The sequence below is a fragment of the Schistocerca nitens genome, chromosome 3 (genome assembly GCF_023898315.1).
Source record: "Schistocerca nitens isolate TAMUIC-IGC-003100 chromosome 3, iqSchNite1.1, whole genome shotgun sequence".
In the NCBI taxonomy this organism is placed as follows: Eukaryota; Metazoa; Arthropoda; class Insecta; order Orthoptera; family Acrididae; genus Schistocerca; species Schistocerca nitens.
Genome location: NC_064616.1, coordinates 737260512 through 737282614, shown reverse-complemented (window position 1 = coordinate 737282614; position 22103 = coordinate 737260512). Strand labels below are relative to the sequence as shown.

Here is a 22103-nt window from a genome sequence, read left to right as displayed (position 1 = left end):
TCCAGCAAGCATTTGTTCGCAGCCCAGGAAAATCGACTCGCAGAGCTAGCAGAGAGCTGCAAATTCCACAATCAACTGTATGGAGAGTCCTACGAAAAAGGTTAGTTATGAAACCTTATCGTCTGAAATTGGTTCAAGCACTGTCTGCAGCTGATAAGATTAAAAGAATCGATTTCTGTGATTTTATCCTTGCTCAAATGGAAACAGATGAATCTTTCGTTTCAAAGATTGTGTTTAGTGATGAAGCAACTTTCCACACTAACGGGAAAGTCAACCGTCACAATTTCTGTATATGGGGCACTGAGAATTCGCGGGAAACAACTCAGTATGAACGTGACTCGCCTAAGGTGAACGTTTTCTGTGCCATTTCAGCCAATAAAGTTTTTGGTCCCTTTTTCTTCGAAGGTGCTACTGTAACTGGACTACAGTGTCTGGAGATGTTAGAGAATTGGCTGTTCCCTCAGCTCGAACAAGAAGCACAACAATTCATATTTTAGCAGGATGGAGCGCCACCACATTGGCACTTAGTGTATCTGTCCGTAACTACCTGAACGCCAACTACCCGAGGCGATGGGTCGGCCGCCAGGCAGCCCGTGACAGAGCACTTCATCACTGGCCCCCAAGAAGCCCTGATCTTACCCCCTGCGATTTTTTCTTATGGGGGTATGTTAAGGATATGGTGTTTCGGCCACCTCTCCCAGCCACCATTGATGATTTGAAATGAGAAATAACAGCAGCTATCCAAACTGTTACGCCTGATATGCTACAGAGAATGTGGAATGAGTTGGAGTATCGGGTTGATATTGCTCGTGTGTCTGGAGGGGGCCACATTGAACATCTCTGAACTTGTTTTTGAGTGAAAAAAAAACTTTTTAAATACTCTTTGTAATGATGTATAACAGAAGGTTATATTATGTTTCTTTGATTAAATACACATTTTTAAAGTTGTGGTATTCTTTTTGAATCACCCTGTACTATGAGGAAAAGACAGTAAAAGATAAACACTTAACTTGGCACTCTGTAAATGTAAGTGGAGGCTCACTGACTGGCTTACTAAATGAGTGGACGCTTGTCTTCAAAACAAAACAAATGAACTACTACTGTGCCACAGACCGAATGAATTTACACTTACAAAAATGAGAGGTTAAACTTCTTAAACAGAAAAACATGCACAAAATTTAATAAATATGCTAAGAGGAAAAGACAGGAAAACTTAACTTGCTGCTCTGTAGGTGTGGTATCAGGCAAGAGCTGTAAGATGCCCAGTCTTGACATTCACCCACTGCATAGAGTGAAACGAACTGACCACAGTGTGCCGCTTGTCCTGAGATGAGTACAGAGAAAACATAACTCCTTCACTGGAGGTACCTCAGCAGCTGAACTCGTGGGTGAAACGTGTGACAGCTGTTGTGTTCCAGGTGGGAAGTTAGCTGGCCAGAGCCGAGTAATCGTCACCAACAGTGCTTTCAGCTCTACATGGACCACAGCCAACTGCTCATACGTACACACACAACAAATGCACTCCCTGTCCTCCCTGCTGCAAAAAATTGCACTGTAGGAATCCCTGCTTTCCTTCTGGCACTAATTAAAATGCCCCAAACGTTCTCCACTAAAGCTAAATGCACTGATCACAACTGCTCTGCAGTCAGGCAGATTCTCAAATGCAAGTAATGGCTTACACACTATGATGATCAAAGTACACAATTATAGTGTTGCAAGCATTACAAAACTATGCTACTGTCATATAAAGTACAAAATATGAACACAAAGCAAGATAACCAACATACTAAAGCATCTGAACTGGACATCAGGTTAGACTCATGATATTGTCAAAATGGCAGACAGAGTAACACATTTAAATCCAATATGACACCCATGACATCATTTGTGCAACCATAATAAAGGTACAGCAGCCAATTCATCACAAAGAAGATATTCGAAACAATCCAAAAATCACTAATAGGACACCTGCTGAAATTTGAGGGTTAAAAGCTGACATGGACTAACCCCTGCCTCATACACAAAAATCAAACAAAATCCATTACTCTCACATTACATAAATGTTCCAAAAAAATGCCACAAATTTTCAAGCATTGTCCGAAGTTAACCCACATAGCCAAGCCGAAATCTGTAGTACTAACTAACAGTGATACTGCAGTGTTATGCAGATGGGCATGGCGGGTACAGGTGTTAGTATCGATAAATTTACTTAACCTATCTAGCTAAAATGAGCTCCACATAACCCACCAACCAGGAAACAATGATATCCAAAACATAAAACACCATTTATGATGTAAGACTGGTATTTTTATTTGCACTTAACTCATAGTTAGTTCCTTGTTCCATAGATCAAATTCTAATAAGCATTATGGTGTGGAACATCTCAACAGAACAAACAGAGAACACTTATATACAACTACAAAAATTAAATAAAAAATATGTGTATGACTACATAATAACTATTTACAGTTTTTTAAGATAAATTAATTCTTCTCAGTAAATCCTCTATGGTTTAGAAGGAATGTCAAGAAGAAACATTTTCAATCTACATTGAAAACTGTCTGCTATCTATCAGACATTTCATTTCCATGGGTAGATTGTTAAGATTATTATAGCTCCATATTTCACCCCTTTCTGTGCCAAATTTAGTTTACACTGTTCATCAAAAAATCTTTTTTTCCTGTTTCTCAGAAAATACATTGTGTGCCTAGTTTTACTTTGAGAGCTGAATTCAAACCTGTTTTAAGTTTTTCTGTCAGGGGTAGTTAATGAGCAATCATGAATTAATTTTTCTTTGTTATTCTGATATAGTGCAGGACACATTAGCTGAAATTCAAAAAACAAATCAGTTTTTTATGGTCTTATTAAATTCATCACATTAAGGGAGTATGGGATTTAACATGTACTCTTAGTGTATTCACTTTGTAGCATTTATTTCACTTTAGGAATTACAGAAAAATGAGCTACCATATAGTAATGCAAGTCACTTTTTTGTCTTTTATTGAGAATGATGCTTCTCTCAAATTACATTCCAGTAATAATCTACTAACATAGAAGGTACCTGGAGCTTGATAAGCTTTGGTCACATAATTCACCATTGCTTTGTAGTGGTAGCTCATCATCATCATCATCATCATCATCATCATCATCATCATCTTCTTCTTCTTCTTCTTCTTCTTCTTCTGAGGAAATTTTCTGGTTCCATCCTGAAACACTTCCATGCTCTCTTTGTTTGGCAGTTAAACGTGCTTCAGAATTTTCATCTTTCTGCAGTTCCTTGGTTTGTTGGCCCACAGTCACACCTTCATTTATTTTTGCAGCTGAAAGATTGGGGAATTTGTAAGCTGGATGTGTGAATCCACTGCCTGTTGGATCCATGACCTTGACTAATTGTTTCATTAGGCCAAGTTTTATATGAAGCAGTGGAAGTAGTATACCTTCAGGAGCTACCAGATTTTCATATTGCACATTCTTTTCACCCACTTTCCAGCTGTGCTTATGCCATTTGTTTTTCATTTAGTGGGAATTTCTGTCATGACTATTCCATTGCAAAGAAAACATGCATACTTCGTATAGCCTTGTTGCGTTCCCAATATCATAGCAGTTACTCTGAAATCTGCACACATTTTCCATTTGTATTCATTATATTGTAACAAATTCAGCATCCTCTGTAAGAGATCCTAATTCTCGTTAGACAAGCTGATGTAAGCAACTGAAACAAAGGGCATTTTATTTCAGCTGTGTAGCAAAACACCCTTGAGATATGTTTCTGGGGACATCTATGAAAAGTCTCCACTCCTGTGAACTGTAGGTGAAGTTCAGAACTTTCATCAGCCCAGCAACATCATTGCAGATCATCAGTGCTTCATCAGTTGCAAAATAAGAAATAAAGATATGTTCTCTGTTCCTAAAATCAATGATTTTAGTACTTTAGTGGAGTAGATTGTACTCTTGTTATCTTGAACCAAGCAATTGTGCCTTTTGTTTACTTAGTCCTAGTTCACACACTAAATCATATAAATCTGCTTGTGTTAGTAAATATCTTGATCACTCACGTGTGTAGTGATATGGAGGATCATCTGTTGCATTATATGTGATTTTGTCAATACTAGTTACTTTACTGTTGCTCTGAATTTGATCTGGAGCTCTTGAAGGTACTGGAAGGCTGTTGGAATGCTGCACTGGAATTCTTGATGAAGGTGGATCTGGATAAACAATGTGCCTCTTTGATTTTTTGTTATTTAAACCTTGAATTTTTGTTAGAGAGAAATAACAATCAGTAATGTGGTCCTGTGGCTCCCTCCATACCAGGGGCACAGCAAACAATGCCACGCTCTGTCTATATTTCCACCATTGAGTAAGTTTTCAGTAACATGTAGCATAACAGAAATGTTGTGCCCATTCCTTATCTTGGTCTCCTACCTCTATTCCAGAGTAATGCCTATACGCTTTCTTTATGAATGCCGAAATTGTCTCCTTCTTTCAGGCAAAGATGAATTTCCCAAAAATGTAACAGACGTTGTCTGGCTTACATCGACATCTACAACAATGTGACATTTTCTGGAAATTTAAAAATACCTGCTCGGAAATATGGTAGACACACACTTGTTAAGATTGAGACTAATCATGGCTAACACCACTGTTGTAACATTGCTCACCTGCCAATGAGATGCATGAAGCTTTACTGCTGAGTCAGCGGCCGGCTGACGCCCTTCGAGGTAATGAGCGATTGCAGGTGGACCCGACTACAGATGTGTGGTGGGGAATGATCCACTGACGTCTGTGTCACTTTCCATCTGCTGTTGAACAAGAAATTGTCATGTTCAATCACTACTGGATGCGGCAACATACACATATCTCTCCTTAAAGGCCCTGTGTTTGCCATGAACTGTGTATATATACAAATATACACACATTGTACAAAAAGTATTCCTGACAATTAAATTCTGTTACCAGATTTGAACACTTGTGAAACATTGTTGTGAAACACCTTCTAGTGGTGTACTTGCGAGTATCTCTGTTTCTCTCAGACTTGGAGGGATTGTTGATAATACATATCTTAAGTGAATAAATCTACTGTGAGGGTGTGTTTAATATCTCCAGGTGCTTAAAGATGTATCTGTAAAACGTGTGTGTGTGTGTGTGTGAACTTCACAGATAATTCAAATTACTTTCTTTTGTGCAATGTGTAAGCAAGGAGCTCCTGCAGAATATTATCCCAAGAGACATCAGTGAATGACAATATGCAAAATGTGTTAACTTACTGATTTCTACATCCCCAAAGTTGGCAATTATCCATATGGCAAAAGTACCTGAACCTTAGTGTTTTAGCAGATTTTACATAGTTTTTCCAGTTGTTTTCATTGATATATACACCTAAGAACTTACAATTTTCTGCCCTGTTTCTCGTTGGTGTACTAGGTTCATAGTATGTGGCTCCGTAAACTGTCCCAGTGTAATAATTCATTGTATTCATATCGGGTCTCCAGCCGTAACATCTCGTCATCTGGACACAATATTTCAGCGGTCCACCTGGCCACCATCTTCAGGTGAGTAGGCCATCACACTATCTCGCCGGAACTGAAATCAAACACGCCGCAAGGCGCCTTTATACGCCAACCGTGGGTCCACTGGATGTGCGCAAAAATAACTGCCCTCTAGCGACAGGCACAACATTGCACCGGTGGTGAAAGCTCGCGGAAATGATAAATCGATATCAAACACTATTGACAGTTTTTGAAGACCAAGTCAAGGACCGTTGTTTCTTAATGTCAAACAGAACAGGGTTCCAACACTTACTTAAAGGATACCCCTTATCTCTGTTTATAATACTGTCAAATAGCTGGATTTCAGTGATTTCTTTCACTACACAGTCCCAATACCGCAACACGGGGATAACCACTTGTGTCTTATCGTACAACATTTTATGTCCTTCTGTAAGACAGTGTTCTGCCACTGCAGATTTTTCTGGCTGAAATAAATGGGGAAAACTTCCGTTTTTAGATGTCCTGGTCTACAGGAGGGATGATGGGACATTAGGACATAGTGTTTATAGGGAAGCCCACGCATATGGACTGATATCTTCATGCATCAAGTTGTCATCCATTGTACCAATGCAATGGGTCCTACATACATTGGTAAAAAGAGCTTATGCCATCTCAGATGCAGAAATGCAGAAAGCTGTGTTCAAGAAGAATAGTTATACTGACAATCAGATCTGTCATGCTCTACAGATTGGACCTTCACGGGAACCAACAGAAGATACAAGCACATCAGTGGCATTCCTACCTTTTGCGGGGAGCATATCTTCAAAAATTGGTAGCATTTTAAAGAAATTTAATATTAAAAGTGTATTCTGCCTACCAGCTAACAGTGAAGGTGATTTAGGTTTGAGAAAGCCCAGAGTCTATATGATTTCCTACCATTGCAGGAAACTCTATATTGGACAAACAATTCGTACATATCAGGACTGTTGCGTGGAGAGTCATCACCACACGCATTTATTTCAGCCAGAAAAATCTGCGGTGGCAGAACATTGTCTTATGGAAGGAAATAAAATGTTGTATGATGAGACACAAGTGGTTGCCACTATGTCGCAGAATTGGGACTGTGTAGTGAAAGTAGCCATTGAAATCCAGCTATCTGATGATATTATAAACAGAGATAAGGGGTATCCTTTAAGTAAGTGTTGGAACCCTGTTCTGTTTGACATTAAGAAACAATGGTCCTTGTCTCGGTCTTCAAAAACTGTCAGTAGTGTCGATTTATCATTTCTGTGAGCTTTCACCACCAGTGCGCTGTTGTGCCTATTGCTAGAGGGCAGTTAACTTCACGCACATGTGGTGGACCAATGGTCAGTGTATAAAAGAGCCGCTGCGGCGTGTTTGATTTAAGTTTCAGTGGAATAGTGCGACTGCCTACTCACCTGAAGATGGCGGCCAGGTAGATCACCGAAATATTGTTTAGAGATGATGAGATGTTCTGACTGTAGACCCAATATGAATACAAGAAAAAGGTTCATAGTAGGTGGGATATTTTTAACAGTGCAAAGCTGAATGAACTGTGTTTTTCCAAAGTTTTAAGGTGGCCCATTTTTACAAACCCTTTCAGTAACTTCCACAAAAAAATCATTTACGCATTCCTCTGTTGATGCTTCTTCATTCAACTTCACAAAAATGCTTGTATGATCAGGAAACAGAACTAATTCTGTCTCTTGATTAAAATGAAATGGTAGATAATTAAAATAAAGCAACAGCAGTCATGGGCCAGTGATTGAACCCTAAGGGATTCACATTGTAATTTCTCCCCATGCAGCCAATGTGACATCCCTCTTCGTATTACTATTACTCGAGCAGCTTAAAGTAACTTTCTGCATTGTGTTTCGTAAATAAGAACTAAACCAGGCATTTGCTGAACTACACACTCTATAAAACTTAACTTCTCTAATAGAATATTGTGACTGTCACAATCAAATGCCTTCAGTTTGTTATGTAAGATCCCAGTTGGTTATATTTTATCAATTAAAAGTGTTATTATGTACTCAGTAAATGCATAAATAGCTGACTCAGTAGAATGGTGCTTTTGAAATCCAAACTGTGATTGGCTAAGTATCCCATTACTACACAGGCGGGTGACAACTCTGGAGTACATTATCTTCTCAAAAAATTTGGGAAAATGGTGTAAAGAGTGACATCAGATGGTAGTTCTTGATGTCTGTAAAGTCACCCTTTTTATAGAGAGGCCTAACAATGACACATCTCAAACTTTCTGGGAAAACACCCTGAGTTAGTGATGCATTACATAAGTGACTAAGAGCAGCACATAATATACAACATTTTAGTGTCTTATTGGAGATATTATCCACCCCATATGAACTTTTACTTTTTTCAGTCATTATGCTCTTCCTTATTTCAAATGGGGATGTGAAATCCATTCTTAATTCACTCAATGTTCTCTGTGTTGCTTCTTCGGTGCACTGCTTTGCTTTCTCTTCTGAACTGTTTTTGCCAATTTCCTCTCCTATTTAAAAAAATTAATTATTAAAAATGTCTGTAACGAATTAACTGTCTTCCACAAGCCCCCATTGTGTTTACCATTATGATGTCATCTCCTAATGCTTCTTTCCTGTTCTCTTTTTAACAATATTCGATATTGATTTTATTTTATTATTTGATCTGTTGTTTTAGACAAAATGTGCATACTCCTGGATTTTGTTACAACTTTTTGTAATATGTTACAGTACCTTTTGTAATAAGAAAGTTTTCTGGGCCTTTACATGGTCTGGTTATTTTGTACAAGCTCTTTTTTTCATTGTGAGGAGACTCTGATATATAGTGATCCAGTGTTTCTTTAATGACTTGTCATTATTACAGTTAATTATATTTTTAGGAAAACTAATTTCAAAAATGGATACAGACTCATTAAGAAATGTGCAGAATTAAGGGTTAACATGAGGCTCACTGTAAACTTCATCGTAGTCAACCTTTTTTAAGCTTCTTTAGAATCTTCAGTAGTACTGTCATTAATCAGCCTCACTGGTTTCTTAGACTGTTTCAGAACTGTGCATGTAGCTAATTTATATAAGGTGGCTAATTGTGCATCATGATCTGACAATCCATTTAACACCAGAGAGGCATGTGTCTCTCTAACTTCTGCTTGTTGAATGAATGCATTATCTAGAAGGGTTCCACTACTGTGTGATAACTAAGATTAAATTCAGTACCAACCAGACATGAAACAACTATATCCAAAAAATAACAAGTCACTTATGACTTAAGACTGGTATAATTTTGTGTTCTTAACATACATAGCTAAAGAGAAAGTCAAAATTGCTACCGCCCTTTTGCAAAATCAATGTTCACAAAGACACCAAATATCATGTCAATATAAACACACAATGGTATCATTAGCTTCAGATTACTTATCAAGCTAAAATGTAACCCATGGGACCTAATAACAGATATCAGTACAGGCATTATAAAAACCCAAAACTGAGTGAACACATGTTACTAACCTATCCAATAACAAAAACAAGAAGTAAAACAGCATTCAATATAGAAACCAAAGAACACAAAAAGTAATACAACCAAATGAAATACCTACTTTGCTCCAAACAAACATCCCAGCTTATCCCTTCCCCCTGTCAAAAAACCAAACTGTCCCACTCTCCTATATAGAACCAGTCAATAACTGAGTGATCACTGATGCCTGTCTTGTGGCCACAAAACCACATATATGAGCAATACCAAAAATAATAATTGAAGTTAACGATATTGTGGATCACGTGTATAGATGTTTAAAACAAAGTTCCCCACCATATCAATTACCACAAATTGTTCTTGCAACAGCACCACATAACACCTTCACAACTATTGGAGGGAGCCACGTTAGCCAATTTTATATTAACATTTCTGCCACTACACCATACTTCCAAAGAAAAGTTATGATACTCAGCCTGTTACACACTTCCTCTATCTGTGTGCAGCTGTTAAGTTTCACGTCCAATGATATTTTATAAATAATACCGCCTTCAGTAATTTTACGGACATCAAAATTTATATTGTGTGAGTGCCACCTTGAGCAACACACTTGCTTCAAAATGCCCTCTTGTCACATGCCAACTTTGAAATATAGTATTTAGCCGAGTATACGGCAACCCTGATAATAAGACGAACCCCTTTTTTCCAAAAGACCTCTTGCAAAAAAATTATTTTTAACATATTCTCACTAATCAGAATTACAAACTGTTTTACTGGCATGAAGTATCCGCGTAAAAAGTTAATGTTATATCTATTCTAAATTTATGCCATTTATTGATTGCCTACATTGTGATATTACAAGGAGACATAAAATTAATGAAAAGAAATGGTTTACATTAATTTGCAGACCGTTTCCGTTTCTACATTTTTCGCTTACTAACCCTGTCATCTGTGGTATCACTGTTTTTAATCACTTCCATCATCCATCCTTGCACAGCTGAGAACACAGCTTTTTTTTATCTAAATACATATCGGATTTCGCTTCGATATTGGCGTGAGAATCCTACAATCTCTTGCTTATAAACATATCTTCTGCCCACCGCCCTCATTGGCTGCGTAGAACCGGCAGTTGACACACCCCCTTTCGTTCCCGTCATACGTCACATGGAGCGTCAAGAACATTGTAGGTAACACGAAATACATATGTACGCCACTGACCCCCAACTGGACTCTTACCGTCACCTGCAGAAATGAATACTCTCGTTGAATATTCGCCCAATTTTAAAGTCAGTTGAATTCCAACTACAAACAGGTTTAAGCAAACTGTAGTTTGAACGAGGTACTTGTTTTTGAAAAGCCAAAGTACGCGGTATACATTCCTATGGTTGGAATTACGACGTAATTTGCTGCCCGCTCTCGACTCCCCTCCCCGCTTTCATAGTTCTCAACCAAACTGGTATCACTGTACCCTCTCTAACCCTTCCGTAGTGCTAAGCTTCAGCAGGTGGGAAAGACGGATTGCAATATATTCTAGAGTGCAGGTCATATGTAACAACAGCAACTAATACGTAAATAAAAGATAGCAACCACGATTCAGTCCAATTCACGTACTTGAGCTCGTCCCGCCATCTACTGACGTCTGTTGGTATTATCACCGACTACGAGTCTTACCACTGTAATTTATTATCGCTACAACAATGAGTCAGTTTACTTCGTTTGTTAGATATTTCATTCTTGATAAATTTTCCACTTTGTTTCATCTGAATGTCAGCATCATGTTTTAAGACTGATTAAAAGCTGGTAACGTTTTCACCTGGTATTCTAATACGCGAACAATACAATCCAGTTAGTAAATCATTACAGTCCTCTCGTAAGCAAATAAAATATTGATCTGGTTTGAGAAAGAAGCAATGTTTTTTTGAAGGACGACGTTTTCGCTGCTGAATGTTACCTTCAACTAAAAAGCAACATAATGTTTGTAACGGTATCCATACATGATGAGAACTTTTATTGTAAACGTTTTCAGATACAACAAGAGTTTGTAAGCTGATTGAATTTGGTGCTCTTTCCTCCCGTGTTTCACAGAATTATCAAAATTTAAGTAGAGCAATAGATTGTTAAAGTGTCTAGTTTTAATTTCTCGCGTATCCCTTGCAGTAGTGCCGCGCGAGTGAAATGTCACGTGATTGTTCGAGCAACGTCGATCCTGTATCGAGCCCTTCGGCGTATTGGGAAACTTGAGGGTGCAGGAAGGCGAATGCCATGTCCCCAGCCCATCTCAGCACTTTCGAATTCTTAAAAATAAATCAACACATGATCTCAATTAGCCCCCTTGCCCAGCCCAACCCAACCATTTCGAATTCTTAAATATAAATCTATACATTACTTCAATAGCCAAAGCTTCATCTGCACGCTTAATATATGACGACTAATATATACTCCATTAAACGACGTAAAAATGTTAACTTCAGCAGCAATAGTTTAATCTGCGAATGTAAGACGACGCTATATTTCTTGAATGACGAATTGGGAAAAAAACCTCGTCTTATAATCGGGTAAATGCGGTAGACTGTTCGTATATGATGTCACATCCTACTGCATCATCATGTCGCGGGTCAAAGGTGACGCCCTTTGCCGAATTGGCCTTTAAGTCCTGGTGACCTTTATATGATCAGCAACACCATCAGCTAATTCTTCATTGATAAATAAACAGTAAGCTACCGAACTATGCAAACTACTGCCCTGCAGTCAGGTAAACACTGAAATGGAATGGATTAACTGTGGAAGTTAGTCTTCTTGACTCATATTGTTTTGGTATGTCTTACTCTACTTCCCAGTAATATGTAAAACTTAGAAAAACAGAATGGAAAATATTTGGTATAACATGAAATAGGATACTTATGTTACATTTTTCTTGCTACCAGTAAAAGTAGCGATACTTGTTAAGGTGAGTGGTCATTAGTCAAGAGGTTCTTCAATTAAACTCCTGTGTTGGATGTGTGTGAAATTTTAATGTGCTTCTCTGTTGTGTAGGTGCTGTCCTGTGTTGTCCATTCAGCAATGGGCTCGCGCCATAGGGCCTACTACTTTTTCAGTACTTACTATAATTTACATGATATGGACTACATAGAACTGGCCTAGAGGCCTACTTCCTGAATTGGAACTTTAATGCTGAACATCTACAATTAAACAAATACGAGTATTTCTAGCATTCACAGAGGAAGCCTAGCCAGAGGTGGGCGATTAATAACACTGAACTCAACAGGATTTGAGTGTATGATCAGATGTAATGTTTGAACCATAATCATACATACAGTTTGATATTCTACAGATCTTCAAGAACGTTTTTATGCAGTTTTTATTAAAGTATGGATACTTTATTGAGTTCCTGTTACAGTGAATACTAGAAAAGATAAAATGAAATTGCCTGACTGCTGCAAAACATTCTTCAATTTTTAAATAGTAGCTGATTCATGAAAATATATTTTTCCAATTTTCTGTCTCAGTGAAGGTTCTTTAGTATTCCAGAACACATTGGGGACCGGGGGGGGGGGGGGGGGGGGTGGACAAAATAACATGAAGATATTATATACTGGCTCCTCTATGATACACTGACGATGTCTCTTGTAAAACATCCTGAAATATTAAAACTGTGTGAAACTAATCTTTTGCAGGCAGTTCTTTTTCTGACAGAGATATCCTGTCGTAAACAGAGATATCCAGTGATAACTTACCTTCAGTGATTCAGTTATCCTAATATTTCTCCCTACTTTCGTACGCTTCACAATAGTTGTTCTGGAAGAACCGAACTTATAAAGTCAGGTAAGGAGTCATTGTTGCATAAGTTAGTCAGGAAAAATGTTGTCTATAAAAGAAACAGTGCTGGCTTGAGTCCCAGTTCTGAAGAATTTTAATTTGTCACAGTCTACAACAGTATACACCCCATTGCAGGATGAAACATTTGTTGTGAAGTGTCCTTGTGTTTCGCCGAGAATGTTCTATTGCCTGTATTTTTATGATCATTGTGATGTGTTGATCTTCTGTCATGCTGGACTTTACAGACTTACAATAAGGGAAAAATATTGGTCCCAACTTTCTATACACATAGGATGTGTGTGTGTGTGTGTGTGTGTGTGTGTGTGTGTGTGTGTGTGTGTGTGTGTGTGTGTGTGTGTGAGAACAAGGTTGAGATTTTTGTAATGGTTTGCATAATGCAGGGTGAGTCAGTACTGTTTGATGGTTTTTGAATTTATAGTACAGAATGAAATTTTAACCCATAGCAACTTATTTTATTTCAAAAGGTACACAGTGAATAACGGTTTACATATTATGTGTTAATTTTGACAGAAATTAATTACTTGTGGAAGATAATGTCTTTCAAGTACTGGCCCTTTTTTTCGACATACTTGTCAACCCCCTGCACTAAGTTTGTCATCACTCTCTCCAATATGTTACAGGGTATAGCATGAATCATTTGCTCAGTGGTATTCTTTAATTGAAGCATGGTACATGGCTTACTAATGTACGCTTTGTTACTGAAGAAGCCCCCCTAGAAAAAGTCACGTGAAGTAAGGTCTGTAGAACACGGTGACTAGTCAACACCTCCTCTATTGGATATCACTTTCTGCAGAAACAACTTTCTGACTTCGGACATACACACATTGGAAGTGTGAGCTGTCATACAGTTTTTCTGCAACCAAACAATTCGACAATTCATTCCATGGCAATGAAGTTTCGAGACGAGAAGTTCACACAAGATGGTCAAATAACACTCTGATTTCATGGTGATGGCTTTCCCTTTTCGTCAAAGAAATAATTTCCCATGACACCAAAGTTCCCTAATCTAGCAAACACTGCAACTGGTTTACAATGCAGTGGGTGCTGTTGGAGTTGCTGAGGGTTGTTTAGAGACCAATCATGACAATTTTGCTTATTAGCAATGCCTTTTAGTATAAATTAGCCTCATATGACATTAAAATCACAATCCCAGGTTCTTCCACCAGCCTATCTTCCGTTACTTGAGCAAAACATCTCCTCACAAAATCTGGAGGCTTCAACTCACAATTTTGTAGGGATGAAAATTTAGATAGTGTAAAATGCGTCAAACGGACGACTTCGATAACCCAAGAGACTGTGCATGTCATATTGCAAGTCGATTGGGGCCCTGTTGAATTGCATGGTGCACAATGTCAACATTTTCAAGTGATATTGTCATCATTGCACTGCCTCCCAGTTTTTTTTTTTCACTGTCTCACAAAAGTTCTTAAACCATAACAGAACGGTATTGCACCATTATGTGCAATGTTGAATTGGGTATGGATGTTCACTGAGTGGTGGTCACAGATACTGAATTCTTGCATTTTTAAAGAATGTTGGTTTGATGAATGCACAGTGTTGCACAGTCCACCTCTCCATTATAACTAAGGCGCTGTTGTAGGGGAGGGGAAAGCCAGAAATGTCAGGTAATACTGACTCACCCTGTATTATAATGGTTTTAGTTGCTCTGAAAGAAAAGGTAATTGTTAAGCTGTATGATTTTTTTCATATCATGGTGATTCATTGTTGCATACCTTGTTTCCAGCAATCACTTACATATGAACTACACCCACCACACCTTGTGTGTTAAACACCTCATTTGGCATCAGTGCACTCTATGTCATGCACCATTTGAAAGGAGTCAAAACTGCAATTTGTCAAATCACACTACATGTCTACAGTCAGCTACTGCCAGTTTCTGTTTTATTTGGGCCATCGAAAACTTGCAACTTTAAATGCCGCAGAGAGCACTGGCGTTTTGCAAAGTCACTGTCTCCAAATGGCAATTGTATACCACTCACTTCACAATGTTTGATTGGAAACTATGTGAGATGGACCTGCATTCACAGACAGCAGTAACTCCAATTAGATTTGAAACCACTTATCATTGAAACAGGTGTGGTAATCATATCCAGACCCTGCCAATTAGGATCATTTTTGACCACTGCTCATACACCGTATTATGTGACTGTGAGTGGTACAGCATTCCTTGCAGATGCATTGGTCTGATTATGTTTTCATGTAAACAAGTTGGATAATTTCATTCCCTGTATGGTCAAGAACACGTCCGAGCCTGATAGCTCCTTTCTGCCATTCTGTTATGTTTCCCTGTCGACCCATGTTACTGTGTTGATACCATACAACTTGCTGGCACTACATGGCATTTCAGTGCCATGTCTTATGCCAGCAGTGGAGGGTCACAACTGTCTTCAGAATTCCAGATGACCAGTAAGCTTTTCTAAGTGGGTAACGAATATTTTGTCTGGTGAGCTTATATGTCCCTGAGTGATTATGCACCATTCCTACAGTTCCACATGTTCAAGATTGATTTGATGGTTGTGAGAATAAAACAGTGGGCTTCCAGGACCTCCACAGTCACTTTATCTGAACATTATTCAGTTATTGTGATATTGTTTGAAAAAGATATAGGTACCAATGGCTCTTTGCTAGAATCTCTCCAGAAGTTTCCTCTGCGAGGAATGGCACGAAGTCCCATTGACAAGAATACAGAATTTACATTCTTCAAAACTCAGTAGTGTTCAGGTTGTTTAGATATTGCTGGTTCCTGCCCTGTCTTGTGGTTGTTTTCATGTTATTTTGTCCACCTCCTGAAAGGTACATGCTTCATGACGCAAGCGGGTTGATGGTTTTGTCTTTGAGTTTTGTCAAATTGTATTTTTTATCTTACAATATAGTGCAGCTAGCAGTATGGGCGCTCCCTCAATGCTTAGGCTATAGAGGAGAGAAAATTTGACATGGGAGGAACTCAACTATCAATCGGTTAGCTTTAATACGGGGCAGAATTTCCTAAGTGAAGCCAACTATGAGAAATCACAAAACTGAAGTTAAATTCAGGCCTGGAGGTATGCTCAGATAGCCTAGGAAATAAGGCATTCACTTGCAATATGCAGGAAATATAGGTTTGAATCCTAGTTTTGTACAGATTTTCAGTTGTCATTACAGGTTAGTTACAAAAGTGCATTTGATGGAAGAGGTCAAGATAACATAGTTTAAATTTTTACACAATGCAAGTACACACGCATACTCACATTTAACCCAAATTAGGCCAGAAGCTAAAAGCCATGAAACTCCTTTTTGTATAAATTCTACAAGAAACCATCAAGAACATCTGAGAATCACTTTTTGCTACAGCTTCCTTAATAGTTGAATGTTGTACCTTGCATGTTTGATAAGAGCAGTGTTTTATGTAATGCAGACAAAGGTGCTAATGTTATTATACTGTTCATTTGGCAATAGTTCTCCATCCCTCTGCTTTTTGTGCATCCTATATCCAATTTGCTTGCCATGAAATAGGCGAATAGAAACAGTAGGCGAGTGGTTGCTTTCCTTTTTTTTTTTTTTTTTTTTTAATAAATTTCCAACAGTAGTGAGACAGGGATTCATAACAATTACAAGGAAAATGTGGTGGCCAATTGTAGAAATTACCAGGTTTTCAACACCAGAAATAATCAAAAGTTGTTTCATTTGCAGGTTTAGTGGTGATGGTTACATTTTCTAACTGTAAGGAGATGACTTACTGCATGCAGTCATTTTCCGTACTTTTTACAGGAGTGTACTTCATGTTCATACTCATAACATTGTTCCTGACAGTGCTCAACCTCACTTTAAAAATGAAGTCATGAAATATTTAAAGAAATTTAAGATTATTCTAAATGATCTGAAAAGTAATGGCCCACTTATGTCATGTGCTGTAGGCTGGGAAGACATGCTTCAAAATATGTATATAAGTAGGAGATAATGTTAACACCAAAAGAGAATAATGAACATCTAGTGCAAAAGTGGGTGGGGGAGGGGGTCAGAGCCTTTTTTTGTTAACACTTGTATAATTATTACTTTTGCAAAGCCATAGTGATTCCATTTTCCAGCAAGAGATTTGAAAAATTGTGCTGTTTCTCAAATGAAATAACTGTCAAATTTGTATTGAACCCTTACAGGAGAAGGAGAAATGACTGGAACCAGAAATACTGTTGAGAGGAGTGATCCACATTCCAGTGATTGTAATCCTGATTTGTCTGATTGTAAGTTACCATTCCAGAGTGAAATAGATTAAGATGGAGATGAATGAGGTTTTGGGCATGATATGTTATGGTTAATGAGGAACAGATTTTCAGCAGTGTTAGGCCATGAATGTGTGTGTTTCTGATAGTAACAGTCTTGGCTCTTGACACTAGATTAAGCAAAAAGTACACTTTTTCCCATCCCACTTGTTCTCTGTACCCTTATTATTCCTTTCTCTTCTTTTTTACAGTTTTCATGTCCTCAGTCATCTGTTTTTAGCTTTTTCATTTCTGTTAATTATGCCTATTTTATTTTTTGTGTGTTCCTTAGTAGTATATTAATCTTTTGACCAGCATTTCCATGAGCCATTTTTTATCCACTTCATCATATCTTCAGCCTGTTTTTTGCTCATATCAGCCTATTTTTGTTCATGATCAGTTTTTGTAGTTTCAGTCTAATCAGTTGTGCCTTATGCGTAGAGTAATGTTGTGGATTTTGAGTAATTCCCAATTTTTATAATGCTGTTTGAAGGAAAGAGGTTACACTGTGCTTAAGGAACAAGATTGCCATTTGACAAATGCGAGGTTCAAATCTCTTGGAAAGTTAAGGATGCAAATGTCAATCTGGTCATACTGATAGAAGGATTTTTAGTTTCCAAAAACTCCTTCAAACTAATGATTCCATTGACAAAGCCATGACCTTTTCTTTCTACTATGTTTCTGTAAATGAGGCAGTTATCCACCTCAAATGATTTTGCTATAAATAAGCCACTAAGCTGTAGTATTCCCAGTTTCCTGCCGGCTATCTGTGTGTCCTCCTGGGGTTATATGTGGTTTATCCTGCTTGAGCTGTTTCTTTCAGCCTTCTGCTCTGTTGAAAAATCTTGTTTACAGACTGCAATACAGTGTTGCTTTTCATGTGTCAATCAAATGTTAAACTTTGTGAATGTTTTGTCACTGGTTGTTTTATGTATCTGTTGCCATTGTGTGTGAACTAAGGTGTTTACTTTTAACCCTGATATGTCAAAAGGAACCACCATAAACTGGGACTACTTTGGGACTGGTAGGGTAATATTAGGTCAGCGATCCTTCAATGCAGGCCGCAACTTGTGAGATACCATGTTGCTTCCGAGGTCTCTACTAGCTTTGATCTTTGCTGCCATCTATTGCCCATCTCCAAAATTTCCACATACCACCTGTGCTAGGCAGCAGCCATTTTCGTATTCGTGCCAGTGGTGACAAGTGATAAGCATGCTGCAAACTTTCACATACAAAAGTGGAACTACATTTGGACCACAAAAGACAGGTAAATATAACACATTGTAAATGCTTTAGCTAACAGTTCTGTGAATATATAATAAAACATCCTATAATTAGTAACTGGTTTGGCTGCTTTTGTCAATAATGAGATTTTTCGTGGGGCAGCTTTGGGACTGTCTCGAAGTTACCCCACAGATAAGTTGTAACTAACTTTGATTATCTGTTTTGTTCTAGGAACTGTCGGGAAGGCTTCTCAAAAGTATGGAATCCCAAAGAACACACCTATACTAAAAGTTAAAGAAAGGCGTGGGGGACAGTTGGCAGGCATTGTGTGTGTAGAGGAACGGTTTGTTTCCCGTGCAATAGCTTTATCAAGTTTTGGATTTCCCATGCGGACATTTGACCTCTGATGTATGGTAAAGGCGTGCCTTGACAGATGTGGCAGGAAGGAAGCCAGATTTGAAAACAACTTCCCTGGAATAGACTGGGCAAGACAATTTATGCAAGGGCACAATGCTGTTTTGACACACAGGCTGACGAAAAACATCATGTATGCAAGAGCAGAAAATCACAAAGAAATCATGAATGCATTCTTTGACAATCTGGAGATAGAGATGGAAGGTGTTCCATCTGTGAATTTGTGGAATTATGATGAAATCAATTTAGGTGATGAACCACGGGGTTCAAAAATAATTACTAAAAGGGGAACAAAGTATCCTGAACAAATACAGAACTTGTCAAAAACATGCAACTCCTTAATAGTGTGTGGTAATGCAGTGGGAACACTTGCCCCCCCCCCCCTATCTTAAATTACAAAGCTGAAAAACTGTGGGACACATGGATGGAAAATGGGCCACCCGAAGCTAGGTATAACGGAACCAAGAGTGGGTGGTGTTACAGTAAGTGCCTATAGGATTGGGTATCCAGTTACTCCTGCCTATCTGAAAACAAAATGGTGTTAAGCTTATTATAGGTGACAACCTGAGCTTGCCTATTAATCTTGAAGTGTTCTGGTTGTGTGAAGAATATAACATAAAATTCATTGCACCGCCACTGAATGCAACCCACTCTTTGCAACTGCTTGATGTTGCATACTTTCAACCTTTGAAAGTACAGTGGCAGCAGATCCTTGGGGACTGGAAACAGACAACAGTGGGCAGCAGGTGTAGCTCTGGGCCCAAGGACAAATTCCCCACCTTGCTCAAGAAGCTGTGGAAATTCATGACCTCAAGAGGAGATAACTTGTCCAGAAAACTGGCAAATACCCCTTGAATTGCCAAATTATGCTGGAAAGGATTCCGTCATTCATGATGGCTCAGTAAGCAAACCTCACTGCAGTCATCGGCGACACCTTCAGTTATCAACTCGTGCAGAAGCAAAATGAAGCAATTCAGAAGTGTCAGACTGTGAGATGTAAAAGGGTAAATGTTCCTGCAGGGAAGAGCATTTATGCAGCTGATGTTCTTGCTGGCAAGATGAACGAGCCATCCACTTCAGTAAAAGGAACTAAAACTGCACAGAGAGCTCCTCATCTGGCAAAGACAATGGTAAACAAAGAGCACACGGACAATGGTACTGACGAGAGATCGTCTTCTGTTCCTTATAGAATTGGATGACAGTGTAACCATGGATGTTGAGGATGAAGAAGATGGGTCTAAAGACACTGATTAGTCTGTACCAACCCACTTTGTTGTGTCCCATGGGAACCAAACAGAGAATGTGTGCTGTGAGATGTACGTACTTATTCCATATGAAGGTAAACTGTATCCAGGACAAGTCACAGAAAGAACAACAGAGGGTTATGTGGTCTGCACCATGGAAAAATGTGGAAACAAGTGGAAGTGGCCCGAGAAATAGGATCTTCTAGAATATGTTGCAGAAGGCATTTCCAAATCGTCAACCTGTTGGAGAAAATTGGTCATCAAGGTATTTTTTATGTTAAGGAGTTGGGACTGTATGTGCTGGACTGAATTTTACGAGATGTCTTTTTTTGTTTTTTGGTGATTTGCATTTTTTCATGATTTATTATCTGGTCACAGTTACCCATTAATTTCTCAAATTCTTTAATGTGTGTAATTATTAATTTTTTTCAGAATTTCTATGTTACTATTATTTTTAAGTCATTGTGGTGGAGCCAGTATTGTCCAAATAAAGAGTTGATAGTCTAATATTTGCACAGTTTTTTTTTTTCTTTATTGGCTTTAGCCTGAAAAATGACTTGTCCCTATGTTACCCCAACCCATGGGGTAAAATTGGGACAAAATCTGAGGGGTCTCACTTGGCAACGAATGGTTACAGAGCAAGACGCATTTCATATTCAAATAGATGAAGGTTAAATCTATGAAACTAACTTACATTTAGTCATTTAATATGCTAAAGCTCTTCAGAAATCCAGGAAAATACTAAAATCCGTCCCAAAGATGCCCCAGTTTACGGTACCTTTTTATTACAACAGAAGTTCTGCCATTTTAGATTATTATACATTGCTGAACTGCAGATGCATCACTAACAGAAATATAAGTGATTTGCTGAATGTAAGTTTGAATGAGTTTCAATGTTGTAATGTTTTGGAAGTATTAGTTGCATTGATGGTCATTTGGGATATAAGCCAAATGGGTATTGAAATGATACAGCATGTTGGTGATTTTGCTAAGAAAATATCGTGGAAGAATTTCCAGAAGTTGAAATAAACTAGTTAATGTAGATCAGTGACCTTGTCACAATTTGTCCTTGTAGATAATTTTATTAAAAAATGAAAAGGTGTACTAGCAAAGCATTATTAACTACACTCCTGGAAATTGAAATAAGAACACCGTGAATTCATTGTCCCAGGAAGGGGAAACTTTATTGACACATTCCTGGGGTCAGATACATCACATGATCACAATGACAGAACCACAGGCACATAGACACAGGCAACAGAGCATGCACAATGTCGGCACTAGTACAGTGTATATCCACCTTTCGCAGCAATGCAGGCTGCTATTCTCCCATGGAGACGATCGTAGAGATGCTGGATGTAGTCCTGTGGAACGGCTTGCCATGCCATTTCCACCTGGCGCCTCAGTTGGACCAGCGTTCGTGCTGGACGTGCAGACCGCGTGAGACGACGCTTCATCCAGTCCCAAACATGCTCAATGGGGGACAGATCCGGAGATCTTGCTGGCCAGGGTAGTTGACTTACACCTTCTAGAGCACGTTGGGTGGCACGGGATACATGCGGACGTACATTGTCCTGTTGGAACAGCACGTTCCCTTGCCGGTCTAGGAATGGTAGAACGATGGGTTCGATGACGGTTTGGATGTACCGTGCACTATTCAGTGTCCCCTTGACGATCACCAGTGGTGTACGGCCAGTGTAGGAGATCGCTCCCCACACCATGATGCCGGGTGTTGGCCCTGTGTGCCTCGGTCGTATGCAGTCCTGATTGTGGCGCTCACCTGCACGGCGCCAAACACGCATACGACCATCATTGGCACCAAGGCAGAAGCGACTCTCATCGCTGAAGACGACACGTCTCCATTCGTCCCTCCATTCACGCCTGTCGCGACACCACTGGAGGCGGGCTGCACGATGTTGGGGCGTGAGCGGAAGACGGCCTAACGGTGTGCGGGACCGTAGCCCAGCTTCATGGAGACAGTTGCGAATGGTCCTCGCCGATACCCCAGGAGCAACAGTGTCCCTAATTTGCTGGGAAGTGGCGGTGCGGTCCCCTACGGCACTGCGTAGGATCCTACGGTCTTGGCGTGCATCTGTGCGTCGCTGCGGTCCGGTCCCAGGTCGACGGGCACGTGCACCTTCCGCCGACCA

General features: G+C 39.1%; 1 protein-coding gene across 3 annotated transcripts in view; it reads left to right on the top strand.

The window, feature by feature from the left end:
- The window catches only part of LOC126248711 (C2 domain-containing protein 5), a 219728-nt gene that overhangs the window by 17495 nt on the left and 180130 nt on the right, over window positions 1–22103 (top strand). For 2 of the 3 annotated variants that reach the window (XM_049950008.1, XM_049950009.1), the window contains exon 2: window positions 16970–17053. The exons of the other annotated variant lie outside the window; for it this stretch is intronic. In XM_049950008.1, coding sequence (XP_049805965.1) covers window positions 16981–17053 — 73 coding nt within the window. In that variant the 5' untranslated portion in view covers window positions 16970–16980. The remainder of the gene's footprint in view (window positions 1–16969; window positions 17054–22103) is intronic. 3 annotated transcript variants of the gene reach the window in all.